The sequence below is a fragment of the Amphimedon queenslandica genome, unplaced genomic scaffold, assembly GCF_000090795.2.
Source record: "Amphimedon queenslandica unplaced genomic scaffold, v1.1 AMPQUscaffold_13487, whole genome shotgun sequence".
NCBI classification, from domain to species: Eukaryota; Metazoa; Porifera; class Demospongiae; order Haplosclerida; family Niphatidae; genus Amphimedon; species Amphimedon queenslandica.
In genome coordinates, this window is record NW_003546277.1 from 141,028 (window position 1) to 163,714 (window position 22,687).

General features: G+C 38.8%; 6 protein-coding genes and 1 non-coding gene across 7 annotated transcripts in view; 2 read left to right on the forward strand and 5 right to left on the reverse strand.

Moving 5' to 3' along the window:
- Nucleotides 1-434: 434 nt before the first annotated feature.
- LOC109580539 (uncharacterized) lies at nucleotides 435-2,500 on the reverse strand. Its single transcript, XM_019993831.1, has 4 exons — nucleotides 2,406-2,500; nucleotides 2,144-2,342; nucleotides 1,803-2,033; nucleotides 435-1,744 (listed from the first exon to the last, which is right to left on the reverse strand). Exons 1-4 carry the CDS (start codon nucleotides 2,478-2,480, stop codon nucleotides 615-617), a joined length of 1,635 nt encoding a protein of 544 aa, XP_019849390.1. The 5' UTR covers nucleotides 2,481-2,500; the 3' UTR covers nucleotides 435-614.
- A 21-nt stretch (nucleotides 2,501-2,521) lies between these two features.
- Nucleotides 2,522-6,090, forward strand: LOC100638079 (probable ATP-dependent RNA helicase DDX41). Its single transcript, XM_003384656.3, has 17 exons — nucleotides 2,522-2,752; nucleotides 2,798-2,960; nucleotides 3,008-3,082; nucleotides 3,137-3,197; nucleotides 3,246-3,363; nucleotides 3,557-3,648; nucleotides 3,731-3,884; nucleotides 4,036-4,172; nucleotides 4,231-4,311; nucleotides 4,364-4,445; nucleotides 4,639-4,720; nucleotides 4,764-4,885; nucleotides 5,032-5,128; nucleotides 5,200-5,349; nucleotides 5,402-5,473; nucleotides 5,535-5,645; nucleotides 5,735-6,090. Exons 1-17 carry the CDS (start codon nucleotides 2,618-2,620, stop codon nucleotides 5,869-5,871), a joined length of 1,869 nt encoding a protein of 622 aa, XP_003384704.3. The 5' UTR covers nucleotides 2,522-2,617; the 3' UTR covers nucleotides 5,872-6,090.
- Nucleotides 5,921-11,922, reverse strand: LOC100638205 (vacuolar protein sorting-associated protein 51 homolog). The gene is made up of 23 exons (XM_019993821.1): nucleotides 11,825-11,922; nucleotides 11,573-11,785; nucleotides 11,388-11,473; nucleotides 11,082-11,237; nucleotides 10,957-11,030; nucleotides 10,762-10,894; nucleotides 10,247-10,335; nucleotides 10,033-10,084; nucleotides 9,932-9,979; nucleotides 9,773-9,882; nucleotides 9,573-9,672; nucleotides 9,361-9,461; nucleotides 7,721-7,940; nucleotides 7,539-7,661; nucleotides 7,382-7,489; nucleotides 7,232-7,330; nucleotides 7,099-7,146; nucleotides 6,879-7,035; nucleotides 6,756-6,822; nucleotides 6,567-6,699; nucleotides 6,365-6,477; nucleotides 6,158-6,236; nucleotides 5,921-6,103 (listed from the first exon to the last, which is right to left on the reverse strand). The coding sequence occupies exons 1-23, from the start codon at nucleotides 11,874-11,876 to the stop codon at nucleotides 6,074-6,076; spliced, it is 2,391 nt and encodes a 796-aa protein (XP_019849380.1). The 5' UTR covers nucleotides 11,877-11,922; the 3' UTR covers nucleotides 5,921-6,073.
- Nucleotides 10,415-10,486, reverse strand: Trnap-agg (transfer RNA proline (anticodon AGG)). The gene has a single exon. It is a non-coding gene; the product is annotated as a tRNA-Pro (tRNA).
- A 64-nt stretch (nucleotides 11,923-11,986) lies between the features above and the next one.
- LOC100638333 (dynactin subunit 1-like) lies at nucleotides 11,987-19,539 on the forward strand. The gene is made up of 28 exons (XM_003384657.3): nucleotides 11,987-12,181; nucleotides 12,234-12,497; nucleotides 12,573-12,866; nucleotides 12,917-13,051; nucleotides 13,223-13,402; nucleotides 13,601-13,776; nucleotides 13,873-13,996; nucleotides 14,041-14,373; nucleotides 14,423-14,551; nucleotides 14,677-14,776; nucleotides 14,851-14,936; nucleotides 14,994-15,121; nucleotides 15,308-15,422; nucleotides 15,621-15,674; nucleotides 15,719-15,853; nucleotides 16,034-16,259; nucleotides 16,316-16,424; nucleotides 16,507-16,597; nucleotides 16,672-16,872; nucleotides 16,952-17,022; nucleotides 17,646-17,788; nucleotides 17,946-18,097; nucleotides 18,155-18,226; nucleotides 18,286-18,426; nucleotides 18,480-18,534; nucleotides 18,648-18,721; nucleotides 18,860-18,955; nucleotides 19,194-19,539. The coding sequence occupies exons 1-28, from the start codon at nucleotides 12,008-12,010 to the stop codon at nucleotides 19,356-19,358; spliced, it is 4,023 nt and encodes a 1,340-aa protein (XP_003384705.1). The 5' UTR covers nucleotides 11,987-12,007; the 3' UTR covers nucleotides 19,359-19,539.
- LOC100638459 (uncharacterized) lies at nucleotides 19,511-22,276 on the reverse strand. The gene is made up of 4 exons (XM_019993799.1): nucleotides 21,969-22,276; nucleotides 21,005-21,920; nucleotides 20,690-20,947; nucleotides 19,511-20,496 (listed from the first exon to the last, which is right to left on the reverse strand). The coding sequence occupies exons 1-4, from the start codon at nucleotides 22,254-22,256 to the stop codon at nucleotides 19,511-19,513; spliced, it is 2,448 nt and encodes an 815-aa protein (XP_019849358.1). The 5' UTR covers nucleotides 22,257-22,276.
- Nucleotides 22,277-22,461: 185 nt separating this feature from the next.
- LOC109580527 (aqualysin-1-like) overlaps nucleotides 22,462-22,687 on the reverse strand; it is a 2,363-nt gene continuing 2,137 nt past the window's right edge. Inside the window, exon 3 of the mRNA XM_019993800.1 lies at nucleotides 22,462-22,638. Within this exon, the coding sequence (XP_019849359.1) occupies nucleotides 22,462-22,638 (177 nt within the window). The remainder of the gene's footprint in view (nucleotides 22,639-22,687) is intronic.

Consider the following 22,687-nt stretch of genomic DNA (forward strand, 5'->3'; position numbering starts at 1 on the left):
TTATTGATTTAACTAGGGAGAATGAGGAAGAGGAGAAAGAAGAGAGTGGGAATGAGAGTGATTGGGAGCCACTGGATGAATCTGAGCTGGCATCCATTGACATTATGGAAGCTATTTACAACATGGAGGAAGAGGAAATAGAAGGTCAGGAGAAGCTACTGGATCCATTTGATGATGATTTTGAAGAAAATGATTTTGATACTCTGCCATTATTACCTCCTCCTGCTTTAAGACAGAATGCCTCTTCTTTAGCTGCAAAGAACATAACTACAAATCATCAAACATCATCATCATTAGCCAGTGGCATTAGCAAATCATATAGCAGTAATTTTTTGAGCAATGCAAAGGCACCAGGTAGCCAAGATAGAGAAGGATTACTCAAGTATGTGTACTGCTGATTGTGTTGAGAATTTTGTATGCCTTTTAAATAGGAATAAAGCAAAAAAAGTTAAATTTCATTATTGACATAAAAGAATAGGAAGAAACAAAGTTAAACTGTACGTGCATAACATATAGCGTATGTAAATAATAAATAAATACAATTAATTACATGTATGTGCATGCAATCCTCATTGTTATTATTATTATTATTATTATTATTATTATTATTATTATTAATTTGGTGGTAATTGCAAGTCTGCTGTAATGTCCTTCCATACTTTATCAAATTCCTGTTGACTCATTTTCTTTGCTGGCTTGACAGGTTTGGCGTATGTGTGTTTCTCAGGATTCTCCAATTCCTTTAGCTCATTTTCAAGTGATGTGTTAGCCATGGCAAAAGGATTCTTACTTCCAGTTTTAGCCTCAGGTGCCACACCTGGAGCAAGGAATGGGTTGTTGCTGGCAGATTTGCTTGGAGTGCTAGTCTTTTGTCCTCCTCCACTGTCAAAGTTCTCAAAAATGTCTTCCTTGGAATTATAGAAACTTCCTTGTGGTGAAGTATTGAATGGATCAACATTCACAAATGGATTTGATGCATTATCTGGAGACTGTTGGCCTTGAGGTCCCACAAATGGATTTGTCGTGATGGAAGAATTGGATTGAGTAGGCCTGGGGGGAGGAAGAGGAGGAGGAGGTAGACAGTCGCTTGGTGAATCATACACTTCACTAGTTAGCTCATTGACACTTTCCAGTACAGGCTGCATCAGTGGATCAAGACTATCGAGGAATTGTTGAAAGTCTTCATCGTCTTCCAAACCATCTGTAAATCCCTCAAGCTGAATGAGATCACTGCCGACCGTTTGCTGCTCAGCAAAAGAAGGATATGATACTCTTTTGTTTTGATCTCCTTGTTGGAGCTCATAAGCCATGCTTCTTGGTCTACTTACAAGACTTGATCTTTTACTATGATCTTGCTGCTGTTGCTGCTGCTCTTTTGTCTTTACTCTTTCTTTTACTTCAGCTGCTTCGCTTCTCTCTTTCTCTGCTAATGCCTTCTCTCTCATATTTCGTAGCAGTTTAATGTTCCTATGAATCATACTGAACATTTCTTTCGAAGAACCAGAGGAAAGAACTAGCCTTCCACCAGGAGACCCATCCTTGGTTCCCCCTATGTCAAGTATGACCTGACGGTTTGCTGATTTTGAGTATGAGCGTATTCTCTTGTAATGCCAAGCACCAATTGTAGATCCTGTAGCATCAGAGACTAGTTTGAGTCCTCTGGGTCCAACGTTCATCTGGCAATTACCATGAGCTCCTAATTGACTTGAGAAATCATTATCATCAATAACTACTTGATATACACCTATCAAGAAATAATAATATTGCAATAACATGAACACATCCTTGTTTCATTTGCTTACCCATGAGTGTTGTTGGATGAGGAACATTTGATCCTGTACTGCCTATGCTACTGGCACTTGTGCTTCTCTCAGTTGAATGGAGAGTAGTGATTGATCTTGCTGCTTCTGCCATTTTTGTTTTGGATTTGCTCTTCTTCCTTTGTAGTTTTTTGTCTTGTTGTATGGCATCGTTAATGGAGTCAATCCAGTCATCAAGATCTGTCTTAGAGTCAGTAGAGAAGACATGATGACCTGTATGTGTACATGCAAGATAAAGATATACATACAGCTGTGTTTAAAATAGCAAAGATAGTACAATTCAACTATTAATGGAGATAATGTCTTTTGCTTTGTATATGTACCTATGCTACTTGAGAACTGGAAGGCGTGAGGCTTTGTCCTCTTGTAATCAGTAGTCTCACAGCAACCAGTGCTATTCCTCAGTATGATGACTCTCCTGTTCTCTCCCTTGGCCTCATTCTCTTCTTTATCATAATACTCCAGTCTCACCACACCATCATGAGAAGTAGAGCGAAGGACTGCCCACCTCTTGCTCCATACCTTCAAAAAATGGATTCATGAAATATAAAAATGATTTGCTATAGACTTGATTATACTATCCACCTTTATAACGCCTCCTGATACTGGTAGCTTGTACAGGTAGCCTCTCTTTTTCATATCACTTGAAGCTGTTGCCATATCCCACTGCTATAGCTATGTTTACCAGCCACACCCTAACACCTCTGCAACAAGTGGGCGGATCTGGTGAACTACCACCCACGCATAGCACACGCCTACTTTATGGGTGTGGTCTAAACGTGGTGGAAACGCAAAAAATGAGTAAAAGATCTTTATCATCTTCTGGCCCTGAAGAGAAGAAGCAGAGGAGGCTAGAGGAAGAGCCTCGTGATTTAGAAGAGGATGAACATTTTGTACCATACGTTCCACTGAGGGAAAGAAGAAAAAAAGAGGTAGGATATGAATATTGTTATAATAATAATTTTGTTTTATTTTAGCTAGAGAAATTGGAAAAATTTAAACAAAAGAGGTCGAGATTTGAAGAACAAGAAAAACCCAAGGAGACGACAGGTGGGCCTGAGGAGGCGGAGCCTGAGATTGGCCCAAGATCAAAAGTCAGTTTACTGGACCAGCACTCGGAACTGAAGAAAAAAGCTGAAGGTATATGACTTCCTCTTTTTTAAATTTCTCTCTCTCTCTCCTTTTAGCTCATAAAGTTTCTGAACTCGACAAACAAAAAGAAGAGGAAGAGAAGATCCTACACAATATCCAAGAGACGAGAGGTACATGTAACTATAACCTTTCAACCATTTATTGACCACTCCCCTAATACACAGCCTTGATGAGCGTGGGCGAATTAGCAAAGGGTGTGGTTTACAAGGAGTCTCTAGTGACAGGGTGAGTTATGAGAGGGTTAAAATAAGAGTTTAATAACTTTATTAATAGATGGAGGCCTCCTCATTATATTAATGTAGCGTCTAAAGGACGTCACGAGAGGATTAGGAAGAAATGGCACATACTGACGGAAGGAGAGAACCTTCCACCGCCTATAAAAACCTTTAAAGTAAGTCCCACACTACAATGATACATTTCCTGATACATATACATGTATTTATGTTGTGTATCAAGTTTGAGCTGATTCCAATCACAATTGGATTTTTTATGAATTTTTTAAGTTGCTCAAAAATTGGGTCAAAGTCCCTGTACATGCATGTATACTGTGTGTCATGTGATTTGTTCTTGTGTTTGTTGCGAAGGAAATGAAGTTCCCTCGTCCAATATTGACTGCTCTAAAGAAGAAAGGCATAACAAGACCAACGCCAATACAGATCCAAGGACTACCCACAGCGTAAGGAAGAGAGAAGAGAGAAAGAGAGAGAATGAAGAGAGAGTTCAACTGTATCCTTCTTTCTCCTCTCTCCCCCTCACAGTTTGTCAGGTAGAGACATGATTGGTATCGCATTCACTGGCTCTGGGAAGACACTAGTATTCACTCTTCCAATTGTGATGTTCTGTTTGGAGCAAGAGAAGAAGCTACCATTTGCTCCTGGAGAGGGTCCCTTTGGTCTTGTTATATGCCCTTCGGTGAGTGTGCCCATTAATTTGGTGGGAAGTACTCACAGCTTGCAGCTGTCATTAGAACATGTATATGTAGATTTGTATCAGTAAAAATGAAAATTCTCTCCTAGTCATTTTATATGCAAATCATTCTCACCTATTATGTTTCGTTTCCTAGAGAGAACTGGCCAATCAGACATTTGATGTTGTGAAAGATTTCACAAGTCACTTACAAGCCGAGGGTTATCCTGTGGTCCGCCCCCTTCTCTGCATAGGGGGAGTCCCTATGAAGGACCAGATCGACAGACTCAAAAGGTAGCGTCCATTTCTTTACTTGTCTCTCCATTTCTCTTCTCTCCTCTCCTGCTATCAGAGGGGTCCATATTGTTGTTGCTACCCCAGGACGACTGATGGATCTTCTTGATAAAAAGATAATGAATCTTGATGTGTGCAGGTTCGTGTGTAAGGTTTTTTAGAGAACCCTAACCTCCGCTATTCTCCTTTAGGTATCTGTCACTGGATGAAGCAGACAGGATGATTGATTTAGGATTTGAGGAAGACATTCGGACAATATTTTCATATTTCAAGGTACCAAGTCTGCAATAATTTAGTAAAAATTTATTCACTTTGGGTTTGTTCATGCAGATTTGATAAAAGTATTAAATACTTAGTCTATCATTCTTTCAGTTCCTTTCCAACAGAATACAGTTCTAGCTTTACTTCTACATGCATCTGCAGTTGAAAAAGTTGAAATTTATTAAAGTTTAATTTATTTCTGTAGTGTCAAAGGCAGACCCTTCTGTTCAGTGCTACGATGCCAAAGAAGATTCAAAACTTTGCCAGGAGTGCACTGGTCCAACCAGGTACGTGTATTGATCACATGAGGATCACATGATCTCCTTACAGTTACTATTAATGTGGGCAGAGCAGGTGCTGCTAACCTGGACGTCATTCAAGAGGTGGAGTATGTCAAACAGGAGGCCAAAGTTCTTTATTTGTTGGAGTGTCTGCAGAAAACCCCGCCACCAGTAAGTGCCATGATTATAGAATAGCTAGTTGATTGTAAAGGGGCTTCAATTTAAAGGCTAGATTAATTATATTATTATTATTATTATTATTATTATTATTATTGTTTCAATTTAATTGTTGGTATAATTATTACTATTCCTGTTAGGTGTTGATATTTTCTGAGAAGAAATCAGAAGTTGATGACATACATGAGTACTTGCTGTTGAAAGGTGTTCAAGCAGTTGCTATTCATGGAGGAAAAGGTGTTGCTACTTTATTTATCAATTTTATTATGTATAATGATATTATTTCTTAATTATTATAAACCGCACAGATCAAGAGGATAGACAGTGGGCGGTGAGAGAGTTTAAAGAGCTAAGGAAAGACGTGCTGGTTGCTACAGACATTGCCTCTAAGGGACTTGATTTCAATAACATTCAACACGTCATTAATTACGACATGCCTAATGATATAGAGAATTACGGTAAGTCCATTCACAATCAATACACTAGTGGTTTCATGGTAGCAACTTGTAGTGCATAGGATCGGTAGGACAGGCAGATGTGGAAAGACTGGAATAGCCACTACCTTCATAAACAAGGCTTGTGGTGAGTGGAGGTCTCTCAAATACTCCCATGATCTCTCTCTCTCTCTTTCTCTATTGTATAGAGGAGTCGGTCTTACGTGATTTAAAGGCTCTACTAATGGAAGCTAAGCAGAGAGTGCCACCATTTCTTACTGCCATTGATTCTCTTAATGATGACCTGGTGGACCTTGGAGGTAGTGACACTAACATGTTCCCAATCCACTTTTGTATATTTCACCTCTCTTCTCCCTCTCTCTCTCTTGTTCTCTCTTCTCTCTGGTAGATGATCATGGTTGTGCTTATTGTGGTGGTTTGGGTCACAGGATCACTGACTGTCCTAAACTTGAGGCAGTCCAACAGAAGCAGGCCGGTACTATTGGCAGGAAGGATTACCTTGCTTCATCTGCAGCTGATTGGTAGCAGACACTTCTTTCTCCTCCTCCTCTTTCTCTCCATCCATCTCTACTTCTTTATCTTGTCATCTGTTAATCTTTCTCATCATAAAATAATAATAACAATAAATAATTGTTGTCTTCTATTGAAAGCAATAACAACAACAATAAACAGCAAAATATTAAGAATATAAAGCATGTTCTATCAACACGTACAATGTTCCTTCTCATTATGAGTTTTCACAAATTAACTCAACCACCTGCAAAGAGATCATTTGAATATTTAAAGTCATTATTATTTGTATTAAGCTTACACTTTGCTCCATAAGAACAGGATCTCTACACCTTCCAATTGTACTACTAATGACCTCATCAAGTAGAACACGAACTAACCTAATATTAACGCAATCTTAATCTCACGGTTATATTATCCAATACACAACACTAGCGCAATACTAACACGATATTAACACTCTTGTAACATGGTTATAGATACTATAATTGACGTGGTGTTAACTCACTGCTCATCACTGACATATCTCCATAAGTAGATCTGAAGATAATGAGCATCAACTTGCATCTGCTGTAGACCATATTTACCAAACGTTCTTAAACGTACACACTCAACAAGAGCCTGTGGTGCAATGGTAGGGAGAGAAATGGAATGGAGAATACATAAAGAATAATAATACATACTTTTACATGATGATAAAACTGACTTACCTTTAATGCAATCTTTATGACTCCTGTCACAATTGATAATTTGGTAAATTCAACATTTCCAAAGACTTCAATCTTCTCGAAAAACAACTTTTGAATGTTGCTAAGCAAACTGGAGTCACCCAACCCACTATGGCTACAGGAACAAGAACGCCAAGTTACCATGTGCCAATAACTTTCACTACAACTCACCTTGAAGAGTAAGGGTAACCTCCATTGCCTCCTTTAGTGACGCTGTATGTGAAGGTTCGACTTGTTTCTAAACATCATCATCATGATAATAATTAAGGAATTGCAGTAACATGGAGTGTATACCTGATCCGTCACTTTTCCGAAATCCTTCTTCAAAAAGTAGTCCAACCTGTTTGTCAATGACTGTCACTTCTTCCACCATTCTTCTCATGACGGAGCGGACATTACGTGGCTCAATAGTGTTCAGCCAATCTCTCGTCTCCACACTTTTACGTATCATCTTGAAGGAGAGAGAAGGGGGAGAAGCAGATACATATAAATGATGTATACCACGTCACATTACTTGGGCTAACACTTGTCCTTGCATCCGTACATAGTGATTGATGAGCAGCTAAACAAGCACAGGAAAGATAAAAGTGATATTTAATAAATTATTAATGAAAGACATCACATGATGATCACATGAAGGTTCTTACTTCAGCTGTTGTCTTAGCTTCAGTAACAATTGAATCAATTGGAGTCGCTGGGTTCTTTCCTTTCTCAAAAGGTGAGAATTTTTCGTCGGCATAACTGACCTAAATCAATCAATTAAACTGATCACATGATAATCACGTGATAGTCATTACCAAATAGCTGATGTGTGATCGTTCCAATTGATGCATCACACCTGCTAATATCAGTATCAGTGATGGAGGGTAGCTAGTTACTGTCTCACGAGATGATTCGGTAAATTCCTAAAACCATGCATTTGTAAGAATCTATGCCAACTCTAACCAGACCAACCTTGCAGACTCTAATGACAGAGTTTAAAAAATCCACCACAACTTCTTGTCGAACGCATTTGAGGCAAAACTCTTTCCGGAAACCGTCTTGCATCGTAAAATTAATATCAGGACTAATGAATTCCTAATTAATTAGAAACAATAGTTAATTAACAGATAGTTGATTATTAATAGTTAATTAACCAGGAGATTAGTGAGTGATGAATCCAGTCCTGTCTTAATGGCTGCATAAAGGGCAGTGCTGTGGTCGCTAAGGGGTGGAGTCGAAGAAGGCGTGGCACCTTTAAAAGTTGCTATTTCCTGTCGGATATCAGTTACAGTCGAAGAGAAGTTCTGTAAAAGGCAGTGGGCATGGCTCTCAGTATGAATGTGTACAACCATCTTGATCATTGACTGACAGTTACTACAAATTAATAAATAAAGACAAGCAATTGTTACTATAAATAACTACAGCTGATGATCAAATGACATAAATTACTGTACTTCTGTACTGTACAGGGTTTCCACAAAGCATACTAAGTGTCCTTGCTTTTTTCCTAAAATTGGGTCATTTCAAAAAGTGCTCATAACTCAAAAATTTGTTGTCGGAATCAGCTCAAAATTTCTACACAGCATAAGGACATCAATATGTATCAGAAAATGTAATAAAAATGTAGTGTGATTTCAGAGCCATTTTTTGGAAAAAACCATGGGCTATAGCCTTGGGTATTTTTCAGAATTTTGGCGTTTTCTTAAAATGGCCGTAACTTGAAAAATTCAAGTCGGAATCAGCTCAAACTTGCTACACAGCATAAGGGCATTAATATGCATCAGAAAATGTAATAAAAATTTGGGGTGATTTCGGAGCCATTTTTTGGAAAAAACCATGGGCTATAGCCTTGGGTATTTTTCAGATTTTTGGCGTTTTCTTAAAATGGCCGTAACTTGAAAAATTCAAGTCGGAATCAGCTCAAACTTGCTACACAGCATAAGGACATCAATATGTATCAGAAAATGTAATAAAAATTTGGGGTGATTTCGGAGCCATTTTTTGGAAAAAACCATGGGCTATAGCCTTGGGTATTTTTCAGATTTTTGGCGTTTTCTTAAAATGGCCGTAACTTGAAAAATTGAAGTCGGAATCACCTCAAACTTTCTACACAGCATAAGGACATCAATATGCATCAGAAAATGTAATAAAAATTTGGAGTGATTTCAAAGCCATTTTTTGGAAAAAACCATGGGCTATAGCCTTGGGTATTTTTCAGATTTTTGGCGCTTTCTTAAAATGGCCGTAACTTGAAAAATTGAAGTCGGAATCACCTCAAACTTTCTACACAGCATAAGGGCATCAATATGTATTAGAAAATGTAATAAAAATTTGGGATGATTTTTTACCAATTTTTTGGAAAAAACCATGGGCTATAGCCTTGGGTATTTTTCAGAATTTCGACGTTTTCTTAAAATAGCCGTAACTTGAAAATTGAAGTCGGAATCACCTCAAACTTTCTACACAGCATAAGAACATCAATATATATCAGAAAATGTAATAAAAATTTGGAGTGATTTCGGAGCCATTTTTTGGGAAAAACCATGGGCTATAGCCTTGGGTATTTTTCAGATTTTTGGCAATTTCATAAAATGGCTGTAACTTGAAAAATTGAATTCGGAATCACCTCAAACTTTCTACACAGCATAAGAACATCAATATGCATCAGAAAATGTAATAAAAATTTGGAGTGATTTTTGGCCCATTTTTTGGAAAAAACCATGGGTAATCATCTCAATTCACTGACAAGAAGCTGCATGTGTGCTAAGCCAAAATCCTGTGGGAAATCCTGTACCTGTATATGCCGGCTGAGGGTAGCAGCTGGTCTAATGTGTGTAGCTTTCCTGATAATCTGTCAAGAGCTCGAGCTAAATGGGCACTGTTTAGCATCTTAGCCTATCACAATAAATAAATAAAATAAATAAAATAAATAAATAAATAAATAAATAAAATAATGAAGTATGTCTTATTAACAAATACAAACACGGGGTACTAAACTCCTGTTACCTCAAGAGTGAGTTTATCGTTGATAAGTGAAGAGCATCTACTCATCAGCTCTTGTACAAACACTACCAGTGCTTCCTTAGATACTACAGCAACATCAGTACTGAGGGAGAGAGTAACAAAATTTATAACAAAATATGTTTGACCAACAAAACTTGATGCTGTATGGTAAATCGTAATTCATGTACACTAACTACACTTACCTGTGGCATACTGATTTCTTTCTGATAAACATGTCAAAACACGACTGAATGATGAGGCTCATGTTGCCAAGGAAACCATTGCAAACCACGCCCACAAATTCTACGGCATCCTATGCAATATAAAGCACATGACCAATATAAAATAAAGACCACACCTACCACAACGACACCATCCTCTTCATCATTTCCAGTACTACTTGGAAGAGTCTTTTAAAAAGCAATTATTAATTAATTATTAATTAACAATTGGAGCCACTTACTTTAGCAGCTGTTTCTACTTTCAGAAGATCTGACTCTAGCTGCCTTCTGGAACTAAAAAAAGAGAAAATTTTAAATTTATAATAATGACCATGGAAGAAGTTTTGAGCTAAATTTTAGTCAACGTTTAACTTGTTTTTACTTGCCAAAGTAAAATTTTAACAATTTAATCAATTTAATCAATCAGTGTTATTAGGATGAATGAACAGAGCTTACTTGTCCAGATACTGCTGGCAGAGAGCTTGAGGTGGCTCCTGCAGCTGTAACAGAAGATCAACAGCTTCTGCTATCATCTTTGGTGACGACTAAAAACAGTAAAAAATTATTGTCAAAGTTTTCAAAATGCCAAAAATAAGTTATAATTTTTGGGAGGAGCAAAAAAGAGGGCCTGTCCGGGAGTTGAACCCGGGACCTCTCGCACCCTAAGCGAGAATCATACCCCTAGACCAACAGGCCACTTCACAGCAGTCCAACCAAAATATACAAACCAAAACATGATTTATAGCCTGAAGTCAAAACACATGTTATATATAGCACTAAAGCAGCCCAATGAAGATAATGATACTCTTGATATCAGTGATAATAATATTACATGCATAGATGCAGTTACTGGCTATGAAAACATGCTTTGGAAGTTTGGTATTATAACGATATTCATAGAGCAAGGAGTAGTTTACACAAATCATTTAGATTATCACTTTAATAATTAGTGTGATTTCTCTTATGTTTACCTGCTGATCATCAAGTCGTCCTTTCAGTAGTGTCTTAAGTTCGTCTATTATCGCCAAACAATCGTGTTGGATGCCATGAAATGACGGCAAATGCTTATACTGCTCTAAAACTTTCTGAGCTTTAACATAATAACTGGAAGAAGATAAAGAGAGAGGAAGAGAGAAGATAATCCATAAACTTTCTACTGAACGTACTTCACTGCTTGACTGTAAGCTCTTCTCTCAAGACACTTGTTCAAACGTCCTGGTAACTCAAAAAGAAATTGCAGCTGTTGGGAAAAAAATAAAAACTAAAATCAATAAAAGGACACTTTTTACACCTTCTTAAGCAAATGATGAACAGACGAGAGTTTAGCTATCTGCTGCTTTCTCTCTGATAATGCCTCATTTATGGAATTACTGGAGCTTCTGATTCCTTCAATTCGTGAGCTTAACTTCGACATACCGTCCTCTAATCTCTGAAAATCATCTTTCATCTGAGGATAAGAAAGAAAAGAATAAAACAAAGGAGAAAGCAAGAACAAATTTTATGTTAATTTTAAAGTTTGCTCGAAAATCAGGCAAAAAATCCCTGTACTATATATAGTACCAAGAAAGTTGAACCCAGAAATTGCACACAAAATTACCTCTTTGATAGTTTCGGATGCCTTGATGAATTTTGAGTGATTCTCATACACCAAATGCTGCATATTGCTATCCAGCTGCAACGTTTCTACAGTAGAAAGATTCATAAAAATAATGTCACTACCAAAAAGCAATGCAAAATCTTATCATCTGTAGTTCTGTACTTGTACATATACACCACACTCACCTTTCTTCACTTTTCGCTCTTTGTCATACAAGTCAGTTAGCGAGAGGTTTCTAAGCATCTTCTCCATGTACTGGTCTACTTTAAATCCAGAGCTATCAATGTCTAGAGGGTTGGCCGGTTCACGGGCTGAGGCTCCACCAGTTCCTTCATCAGTAACACCATAGTACATCCTTAGGTAGCCTCTCTTTCTCCTCCTCATTTGACGATCTGCATCTACTCGTGTGTATAAGAGTAACTGCTCAATGCACTTACCGTCTGTAGCTTCTGGAGAAACTGATTTCTCTACCTCCTCTTCAGACGCCATCTTGAAATACAAACCACGCCCAACTTTTCCTTTGTTTGGTCCCGCCCATTTTAAATTAAAATTAATTTTTAATAAAATAAAATTTAATATGACGTGTAGTCTATGTCGTCATTTTACTCCGCCTACTTAAAATGGCGGATAGTACCCCTGAGTGGTTGAAGGTCGGTTCTAAAGTCTTGGTAAAGGATAGAGGTCTAGAGGGGACGGTAAGGTTTTTGGGTGAGACTAATTTCGCTCCTGGTCTCTGGGCTGGCGTTGAACTGGACGAACAGAAAGGGAAAAACGATGGAACTGTCAAAGGAAAGGTGTGAGAATAGCAACTATTGACTAGTCTTCACTTCTATAATTATATTTTAGTCATACTTCAGTTGTGAGGAGGGGTATGGTTTAATGGTACGATATCATCAACTCGACCCGATTGACAGTGGAGGTCTTGTAGCCACACCCACAACCTCCTCACCAGAAAGTTGGATAAGACCAGGTCTTAGGGTCCTCGTTAAAGACAAGAACCTTGAGGGGACCATAAGGTTCTTTGGAAACACCGAGTTTGCTCCTGGTAAATGGGTGGGAGTAGAGTTGGATGATCCTAAAGGGAAAAACAATGGATCTGTCAAAGACAAGGTACCATGGTCATTAATATTTGTTGTTATTGTTGTTGTTGTTGTTGTTATTGTTGTTATTATTTTTTTATCACAGGTTTATTTTGAGTGTCGTGAGAAGCATGGGCTAATGGTTCGATCTCTTCAAATTGAGTCCCTGGGGGACGTACCCTCGTCTACCCTTGTACCAAAGAAGAGACTAGGAGGTACCAAATCGCCGATCACTGGCTCATCCCCTGGAGCCAAACGATCACAACTTGCTAAACCATCCCCTAGAAGTGGGAGTGGTCACACTACACCTGGTTCCACTCCTAGCTCAACGTCACCTAAAGTCCCTCACAAAGCCACACCCAAAGATGAGGAGTCACCTTTGCCTCCTCCCCTTCCTTTGGTAATCTTATTACATAATTATTTTATGTCTCTTGACCACACCCCTTTTAGGTGTCCGCAGAGTCAGGGGGAACGGATCCAGTGGTGTTGGATTTACAGCAGAAACTGTCGATACTCCAACAGAAAAGAGCTGAAGATAAAACAAAGATAAAGGAATTGGAAAAGTATCGTATGCAATACCAACAAGTAATGGCTATATTTAATGTACAATTGTACATTGATTGATGTCCTTATGCTTTGTAGAAAGTTTGAGCCAATTCAATTTTAATCAATTTTTGGGGTTAATGTAAAGTATTCTGTACTGTACTGTAGCACATGTTCATGTATTATTGTATATTCAATTCTTTTTTGTTGTAGATGGTTGAATATAAAGCAAAATGGACTGAGTCACAGTCTGATCTTCAGCAACAGTTGAAGCAAGCAAAGAAAGAGGCGAGGGATGCCCAGTTAACTAAGGAGCAGGTGGAGGATGAACTGAGAGAACTCTCTGATGCTGTGGAGATTGCAACACTTGACAAGGAAATGGCAGAAGAAAAGGTTTGAGTTAATAATAGTTCTATTTGATTTTTAGTAATTTTTAAAAGTTGCAGTGTATCTGTATTTGATCAAAAACACACTTTCTTATACATTTTCATCATGTGCATGTTCTTATCTGAAATTTGCCAGTCAACAACTACTGTAAACCAATTCTTCTTTACACTTCTTTCTCTCTTCCCCCTCCTTCTTTCTTTAAAGTGTGAAGGTCTGCTAGCGGAGAATGAGGCTCTAAAGGAGCAGATACAGGAGCTGAGTATGGACCTTGAGATACTCCAGAATGAGATCAGTGAGTCGGGATATGAGGGAGCAGCTGCTAGCGGCCAACTCAAGCAACTGGAGCAACAGAATAACCGTCTGAAAGAAGCACTAATGAGGTGTGTATGGGAATACATTGAGAATATGTTCTGACTTTACTTTTCCTCCTTCCTCCTCTGTTCTCTCTCTCTTTCTCTCTCTCTCTCTCTTCCCAGATTAAGAGATGTTTCAAACGAGGAGAAGTCAGAGCACCAGCTTCTCCTCAGAGATTTTGAGAAACAAACTCAAGTTCTGTCTCAGACTAATGAGCAGAAATCCCGACTGGAAGAAGAACTAAAAGTAATAGACCAATCACGTTAGTGTGACATGTTCTGTACTGATAGGGAGCTGAGGAATTTATAGCTACACTTAAGGAGCAGGTGGACATTGCAATGGGGGCGGAAGAAATGGTAGAGAAGCTCACTGAGCAGAATCTAAAATTAGAAGAAGATATTGTACAACTGAACGAGGCAGTGTCTGACCTTGAGGCTTTGAGAGAACTGAGCGAGCAGCAAGAAGAAATAAAGATAGAGGAGGAACACGAGCTAAGGGAGGAGCTGGACATGAACATGAACAACATACGGCAGCTGGAACAAAAACTAGACGCTTCTCAGGAAACCATTGTTGACCAACAGAAGACCATTGACAAGTTTAGGGACTTAGTCCGTCACTTGCAGGTAAGGGGTGGGGTTATTAGGTGTGGTTTATGGGCGTGGTTTATTGCAGACGGATCTAACTGAATTAAGGAAGCAGCCAAAGGAGGAGCAAGGGGAGGTGGAGTCAACTCCTTCGATTGTGTCATCGGAGACAATGTTGAGTCAAATAAAGACATCAGCTGTTCAAGCCTATTCAAGGGTATGGGAATGAGAGTATGGGAATGGAGAATGAGAGTATGGGAATGTGAGAATGAGATTATTGGAATGGGAGAATGAGATTATTAGAATGGGAGAATGAGATTCAAGTTTTTGTTTATTTTTTAGACAATTGATTACGAATTGCGTAAACTTGAGTCTCAGCAGTCCAGTGAGATAATAAATTATTTCAAGTCTTTTCTTCCGAATTCATTCCTTGTCAGTGGAGGTAAGTGAACCTGATGACCCTGTACTACATGTTCAGGTACAGTGTACACCTTGCTTTACTGTGATCTCCTGTAGGTGATTATGATGCTGTCAATGTCATTATGCTTCTGCCAAGGATTGTTTTTAAGGCTGAACTGATTATTGATCAACTTAAGCAACAAGTTAGCCTTTTAAATTTATTTCTTTTTTACCGGTATGATCTCTCTCTTTTCTTTTAGACTGGAATAGATGAAGCCCTCTCCTCTCCCTCTACTGCTCCACCAAACAGATTAGATTTACAAACGTTTGCTTCGTTCCTCATCTACAAACTAACGACTCTTTGGCAGCTGGTCAATGTTGTCATTAGGTAAGAATGCGGTAGTCATAGAAACGTTTATACTCCTTCGGACTCTTGTCGCCCGTTGCTAGTATAATATAATGCTTTATGTGTAATGACATTTACTCCCTCCCTCCCTCCCTCTCTCTCTCTCCCTCTCTCCCTCCCTCTCTCTCTTACATATGTACATTGTACATGTTCATCTTCCCTTGTTAGGATTTTAACTGAATGTGATGTTCCTTTGTATCGTCAAGTTGGTGGAATCAGAGATGACCTTGCTTTGCACGAGAGGGCCCTTAACATATTAATTGAGCTATTGAGGAAAGAACAGGTTTGACTGGTTTATGCCACCCATGCATACACAGCATGTACTTTTATATGAATAATTGAATTTATATCATAGTGACTGATATCTAATACCATTGAGTAAGTAATTTGTGGTTGTAGCGCACTTTTGATGTACATGTACATGTTAAATTGAAACATGTAGTAACAGATATTAAATTATGATATTCCTATTGTTGCTTAGTTGGATGAAGCCGTTCCTCTTAACGGAGTTGAGAAAGCCATCAAACACTTTGAGGTCAGTCTATGAGTCTCTTGTGGGTATTTTTAACCCTTTAATAGAGCCTGCTTGAGAACCGCCTAAAGTTCAGTCCTAAAGGAAGAGTCATGGACCTGTTTCAAGATAATGTGAGGGTTGTCACTAATGGCTGCAACTACATGACACTGGAACTGACAAGATTACACAATATGTCAAAGGTAATGAGAGAGAGAGAGGGGGAGGGAGAATTGAGAGAGAGAGAGGGAGAGGGTACATGTGTACATGTACATACATAAGAGAAAGGAGCAGTGCTTGTGATTTCAGTCTTTCAGATTGTTGTAAATTTGTACATGTACATGTAGTCATCAGGTCCATTACTGCGTCTTTGTATTTTACAGAACGCCAGTGGGTTTCTTTCAGTATTAAAGGAGCTTGAGAGTTTCAATAATGACATAAGACAGACCTGCAGGAAGGCAAGGAGGCGTCTACCCACCCCACAGTCAGGGAAGATCATACTTCTGCCTGATGACCTCTTTCCTTCTCTCATCAAGAACCAGGCACTACTGGTCACTAACTTTAGGGCTTTGTATAGCAGAGTACACCATAAGAACCAGGGACTGGCTGGTTAGTGTCATGTGACCATCATGTGATCATCATGTGATTATTGTGTGATTTTTTAGATAATGAGAGTCTGTCAAATGCCGAGTTGGAAGTCTTGTTTAATGAGATGGCAAAAGTTGTGTTCCAAGGAGTGATGATTGAAGAAGCAGGCGGAGACAGTATACCACAGTAAGGGCCTTATGTTACATGTACTTATGTGTGTGTGTGTCTGTGTATAAGTAAGTTAATGTCTTCTCTCTCTCTTCATTAGCTCCTGCATGTCAAAGATGGCCAAAGATCTGGAACACTTTTTGACCGAGTTACAAAATGGAACGTACGACTCTCAGGATCCTAAACTTAAAGTTTGTCACATGATATATCTTTTAAAAAAATAACCACCTTTTAACCATCCTTGCCCCCCTGCCCCCTCCGCTAGTTTACACCTCCCATTACACTTCGTGCTCAAGTGGTCAAAGATGAGTTGAGTGATACTGAGGGTCTCCGTTACAAGATCGAAGAGAAGAACAACGAAATAAAGGAACTTAAGAAAGACCTCAAACTGAAACTGCAAGAGATCGGAGAGATAAACACCAAGGTTGCTCTCCTTGAGAAGAAACTGGAGCAGGCAGGAGCTGAAGTGAGCAGTGCAACAGTTTGTTGTGTGACTGTCATGTGACTGTCATGCTTTCATCATGTGACACTTGTTTGATCTTTAGTGCACCCGTAAAGTCGAGGAGGAAAAGATGGAGACAGAGAGAATGAAGACTATTTTAGATCAACAGGAAGAGTAAGTGTTAGAGAGAGAGAGAGGGAGGGAGGGAGAGAGAGAGGGGGAAGCATAAGATCACGAAAAATGATAGTGATCTATTGACAGATTCAGTTACAACTACTAATGTCTAGTCTCTTGGTTTGTAAGGGTGTGTCGAGAAAAGTTGTAAAACCATCCAATTGCATGTAGCCAATAAACTATTGGGTAACATGTACAGGCTGTATTCGTAGCAATACTGTAGTAAAGAATTCCATCATGTGTGTGCCACACCTTTTCTCCATTGCTCTTTGAGTTGAAGCATTACCACAATCCTTGTGTGTCTTCTGCTAGTAATTAGTTGCTTTGTTGAGCTGTCTTAAGTCACCGATTGATGGTGTTAGGTGTGTCTGGGCTGTCTGCATTTTTATTGATGTTTTCTCATAATGTTTGGATTGCATGTTGTAGCTGATGGACTTTTTAAAATCCATTTTACGTACATGTTTGTAGTTATACTTCATGTTGTCTAACTCAGTGTGTGCAGCAACCTTTGAATCTACATGTATGAGTCTTCTCTCGTTAGATAATGAATATTTCTAATAATGCATTATTAGTTTTAACTTATTTTTAAAATGTTGAACATCTCTCTCTCTCTCTCTCTCTAGGAAATTCAACAGAGCTATTGTTGTCCTACAGAAGGATATAGAGGGGCTGGAGGAGGAGAGGGATACTCTTAAACAGCAGCTGGAGTCTCAGTCAAGGTCCCCAATGCCACAGGATCTGCCCAGAAGAACATCATCACTCAGTGGTCAGTGTCCACTAGCTACTACACTGTGATCTGTTACCCTTCTTTATTGCCTCTACTCTCATTTATACCCTTGTATCATGTACATCTTTCATTATTATTCTTATTTTTATTTTCTTATCTTGATTCTTTATTATTCTTTATATGTATCTTTCTTTAGGTCGTCAAGCGTTAGCTACTCTCATGGGTTCAAGGTCGCCAGCTCATGCCCACAGGAGTCAAGCCACTCCTCCTCAACCCAGCACTGCTGCCTCTGATGACACAGCTGGTCCCTTCCCGCCAATATCTAACTCTCCACTTCTTCTAGCACAGGTATTCCTTGCAGCATTCACACAAGTTCTGAAATATTCATAATTATTATGACATTAGATCGATTCTTTGAAGAAGGCTTTGTGTTATTCACAAGATGAGAATGTTCATTTAAAAGCACAGGCAGTTAGAGTAAGTCAGAATTATAAAATATCATTTTTATTTTATTTATTTATTTTATTTATTTAAAGGCTAAGTTGTCATCCCTCCCTCGTCTTCATGTTGCTAGCACTTTGAGTGTTGACAGGAAGAGGAGGAGAGAGGGAGGGGAAGAGACTAACCGCAGCGACACTGAGAAATCCTTTACTAGAAGGACAGACAATTTACTAAAGGTTTGAGACATACACTTGTGTTAACATTGAGTTGTTTTATTTTGTTTCTCAAGGATTTGAATACAGCTCTCTCGCATGCCTGTGTTGTTGATATCACCAAAAAAGAGAGTCAGTTACTTTTACTTCAATCAAGCATTATTTATACGTCTGTGTTTGTGTGTGTGTGTGTGTGTGTGTGTGTGTGTGTGTGTTATGTGTGTGTGTGTGGTTTATCTATGCAGGAGATGTTGGTGCCAGAGAAGCCTTAGCTCAAAGAATGTCTTCACTCATTGAACTGAAGCACAAAACTGCATTGGTGAGAGGACTGTGTAAATACATGTACATGTACTACATGTAATGCACTTTTAAAGCTTTATCATATATGTATAATCTTTCATATAATTCACATACATGTATGTGCATGTACATTGTGCATGTATTTCATTTTGTGTAGCTGAAAGAAGAAGCTGCTCAAAGTTTAGCATCAAGTTATTCCAGAGGATTAGTACAGACAAGAATAAAGTCATTTGTGTCACCTTCTTTTTCAAAGGTAACATCACCTGTACTACTAAATGACCCCAAAACTTTGGATGCCTGTACTATATACTAATTGGCCAAAAAGACCGTGTACTATAGTACAGGGGAAGCCTTCATGTGTCACCTCTTTGTTAGCAGTACATGTTTATAGTACATGTATGTCAGTTGTGTATCAATGAAATTTGTCAGTCATTTTAATACTTTTCCCTTTTCTTTCTCTCTCTCTCTCTCTCTTCCTTTCCTCAATGAAGGCTTTGTCTGAAAATGACGCTTCATGCAAGCAGCTCCTTGCTAAACTGTACTTGCCAGGTTCTTCTGGAAGGGAAGAGGGAGAGCTTGCGAGTGGCAGAGCTTGTAAGAAGCTCCTGCTCTCTGCCTCTCAGTTTCAAGCGCTTCATTCGCTTGTTGTGACATAAAATAATAATCATTTGTATAATGTCTAGCTAGTTAGCAATAATGATAAAAAAGCTCAGAATAAAAACTCTACAAAAATGATAATGATAATTTGATTATTATTATTATTCTTATTAATGTTTTATGATCCTAATGATAATAATTTAGCAGTCTTTTATTGAATGTATAACTCAATCAGATCAAGAGGAGTATCCTCATTATTACGGTCTTCATTGCCACACAGTCGTAGCTCAATATCAGAGCTGGTTTTTGGAACGTCCTTACAGAACCACTCTCCTTTATCACAGCAGGTGCTCACTTTACCACACCCCTTTCCATCCCATAGAGGATCCTCAGTGTAGAGAACACCATAACTGAATTGGTGACGTGATCCAGTTTCACAGAAATAATCGTTACCAACGAATGATGGAGTCTTGAAATCATTAAGTGTTACATTGACATTGCTACACTGACAAACAATTGCTTTATTTCTGTCTGTTTCATCAAGAGCAGCTGCAAATGTCCATATATGAGAACGACTCTCATTAACTTGATTAGTCAGTACTACTCCATCAACGTAATCATCTTCAACTTTTGGTGAAGAATAAAGTGTTGTATCATAGAAAGCATTAGGTGATGCCCACTGGTATCCTCTTATACGCCCACACACTCTTGAGTACTCAACTCCTGAGGAACTGAAACTAGTTGTTGAGCAACCAGAATGGAATTGATGACGTTGACATGTCCTAAGGTTTCCATCAGTTCTTAATAAGAGACCCTCAGGACAGTCAGTATTGGGATCAGACATGTTGACATTTGCTATCCTCATGAATCCCCTGTTACCTTTTATCTCCTTCTCCAACTCACAGTAAACTGCAGCACTTCCATTCATCTTTGAATCTTTAGATTGAAGGTAATACCTACCTGATGATGCACCAGGCAAGCTGGTAATGATCTCGGCACATGACTTAGTTACAGCTTGTGGTTTCGTACCATTTGTGGTTGTATTACCATCTATTGGAGCCTTGACCTCACAAGTTGAATTGGAAGATGTTGAAGATCTCTCTATAATGGTCTCTACTCCTTTATTCACAATGTCACTCAGACCACTCATCATTCGCACTTCAAAGGTTTCAAAGTTTCTGAGAGTGGAGCAACACACTGCAAAACAAGACAAGTCAATGTAATCTAATTTATGTGTTACTATAGCTACTAGTCTACTATGACAAATCAGATTATGTACACCCTTTGCATCCCCACCCTTACTATCATACAATATAGTATACTAGGTATGTGTCTGTCTATGCAGACGTACACTGCTGATATATATAATTATGTAAATGCACCAACTAACCTTCTTCAGGAGTTGGTGTAGGAGTGACAGTCACAGTTACTGGAACTGACGTTTTAACAATAGCAGTGACTGCTACTGTTGCTGTACTAGTAATACTAACATGTGATGTAGAGACACTGGTTACTGTTGTAGGTACAATGGATACCGTGGTCCTTGTCACTTGCTGTGTGACTGTTGCATGTGAAATGCTGGTAATTATTTGAGTGACTTCCTGTGTAGTAGTGCTGGTGGAAGTGACCGTAACTGTTTCTGCTTTAGCTGTAGAAGGAAATTATATATTATCATGAACCAATTCATTTTTATTGTCTGGCTTACGTTTCACATGAAGGAGGCGATTGGCAGTACCACTTCTGAGGCTGTTCTTTAGATTGTTATAAGTGAGTTTGTTTTTGAGGGAGTCTTGTATTATTTTATTTCTGACTTGTGATGGCGTTAGTGCAGGATTCTTTTGCAAATGAATAGCAACAGATCCACTAACAATTGGAGTAGCCATTGATGTACCACTGTAAGTCACACTGCATGAATTACAAGATGAATCTGCTGCTGTCACTTGTGATCCTGGAGCAAACACATCAACACAAGTCCCTCCATTGGTGTAATAATAAAGAGAGTCTCCTTTTGCTGAGCCCCCTACTGTAATGACACCAGTAGTGCTAGCTGGTGAATAGTTACAAGCATCATCTCTCTCATTACCAGCAGCTGCTACTACTGGTACACCTTTATTCATTACACTTATCAATGCTGAATTGAGAGTATGAGAGTATCCTCCTCCTAGTGACATTGAGATTACCCCAGAACGATTGCTGCTCACTATTCTACTCCCTGCTTTGTTCACACCATTAACGATGACACTCCAAGGAGCAGAGCCCTCACAGTCAAGCACACGTACACTGTACACATCAGCTCCTTTTGCTACTCCCCAGTTGGTCCCCACTGCAAGACTTGCAACGTGAGTTCCATGTCCATCACAGTCCAGACCATTCTGGTTAGTACCATCAGCTGTATCAACTGGATCAAAACCAGGATACTTTGCTCTTCCTCCAAAGTCATTGTGAGAGTATTTTATTCCAGTATCAAGTATATACACATCAACTCCTTCACCATTCCCTTCTGGTGTGTATGTGTTGTCCAGAGTAGGCCCTGTCTGATCAAGACGATCTATTGCCCATGACACACTCTTTACAGCATAAGTTTCCTCTTCTACAAATTCTATACCATCCATTACCTTGAGCTATAGAAAATAGAATAAAATAACAATTTTGTAATGATTATTGCTTACCCTGTGTGCAGCATCTTCAGTGATTCTGGCAGAAATTATGTTGATAAAAGGTCCTTCAACTTGTTCGTATATTTTAGAGTCGAGTGTTTCATTTCTCACTTGATCCACAATCTCCATGAATCTGCTGTGATTGACTCCATCAGTTACTACTATGATGTAGTTTCCAGTGGTATTGCTACCACTAGCAGCTCGAATGACACGACGTGCTTCAGCTTTTTCCTTTATAAGAATGAGATAGATCAAAGCTGCTAAGAGCATGAACTTGACATTGCTTTGCAAAGATCTCATGCTTAATTTGAACCTATTAATATATTGACAGGCAACTCAATTTTGCTGTGCTTTTATATCTATCCGGCTACAGCCCACATCCACTAGCTGTTATTAAAAAATTTGATGTTTATAAAAAATAAAGGAATTTAAATAGGGAATTTGACTAGTTATGATGGGTACAACATTATACAGCAGCTTATATTATTCATTATTATTATTATTATCATTGTACATAAAGTTCTATCTGCTCAATTGGAGTATCTTCATTCTCTCTTGGCTCATTACCACACAGTCGTAGCTCAATATCAGAGCTGGTCTTTGGAACGTCCTTACAGAACCACTCTCCTTTATCACAGCAGGTGCTCACTTCACCACACCCCTTTCCATCCCATAGAGGATCCTCAGTATAGAGAACACCATAACTGAATCCATGACGTGAACCAGTTTCA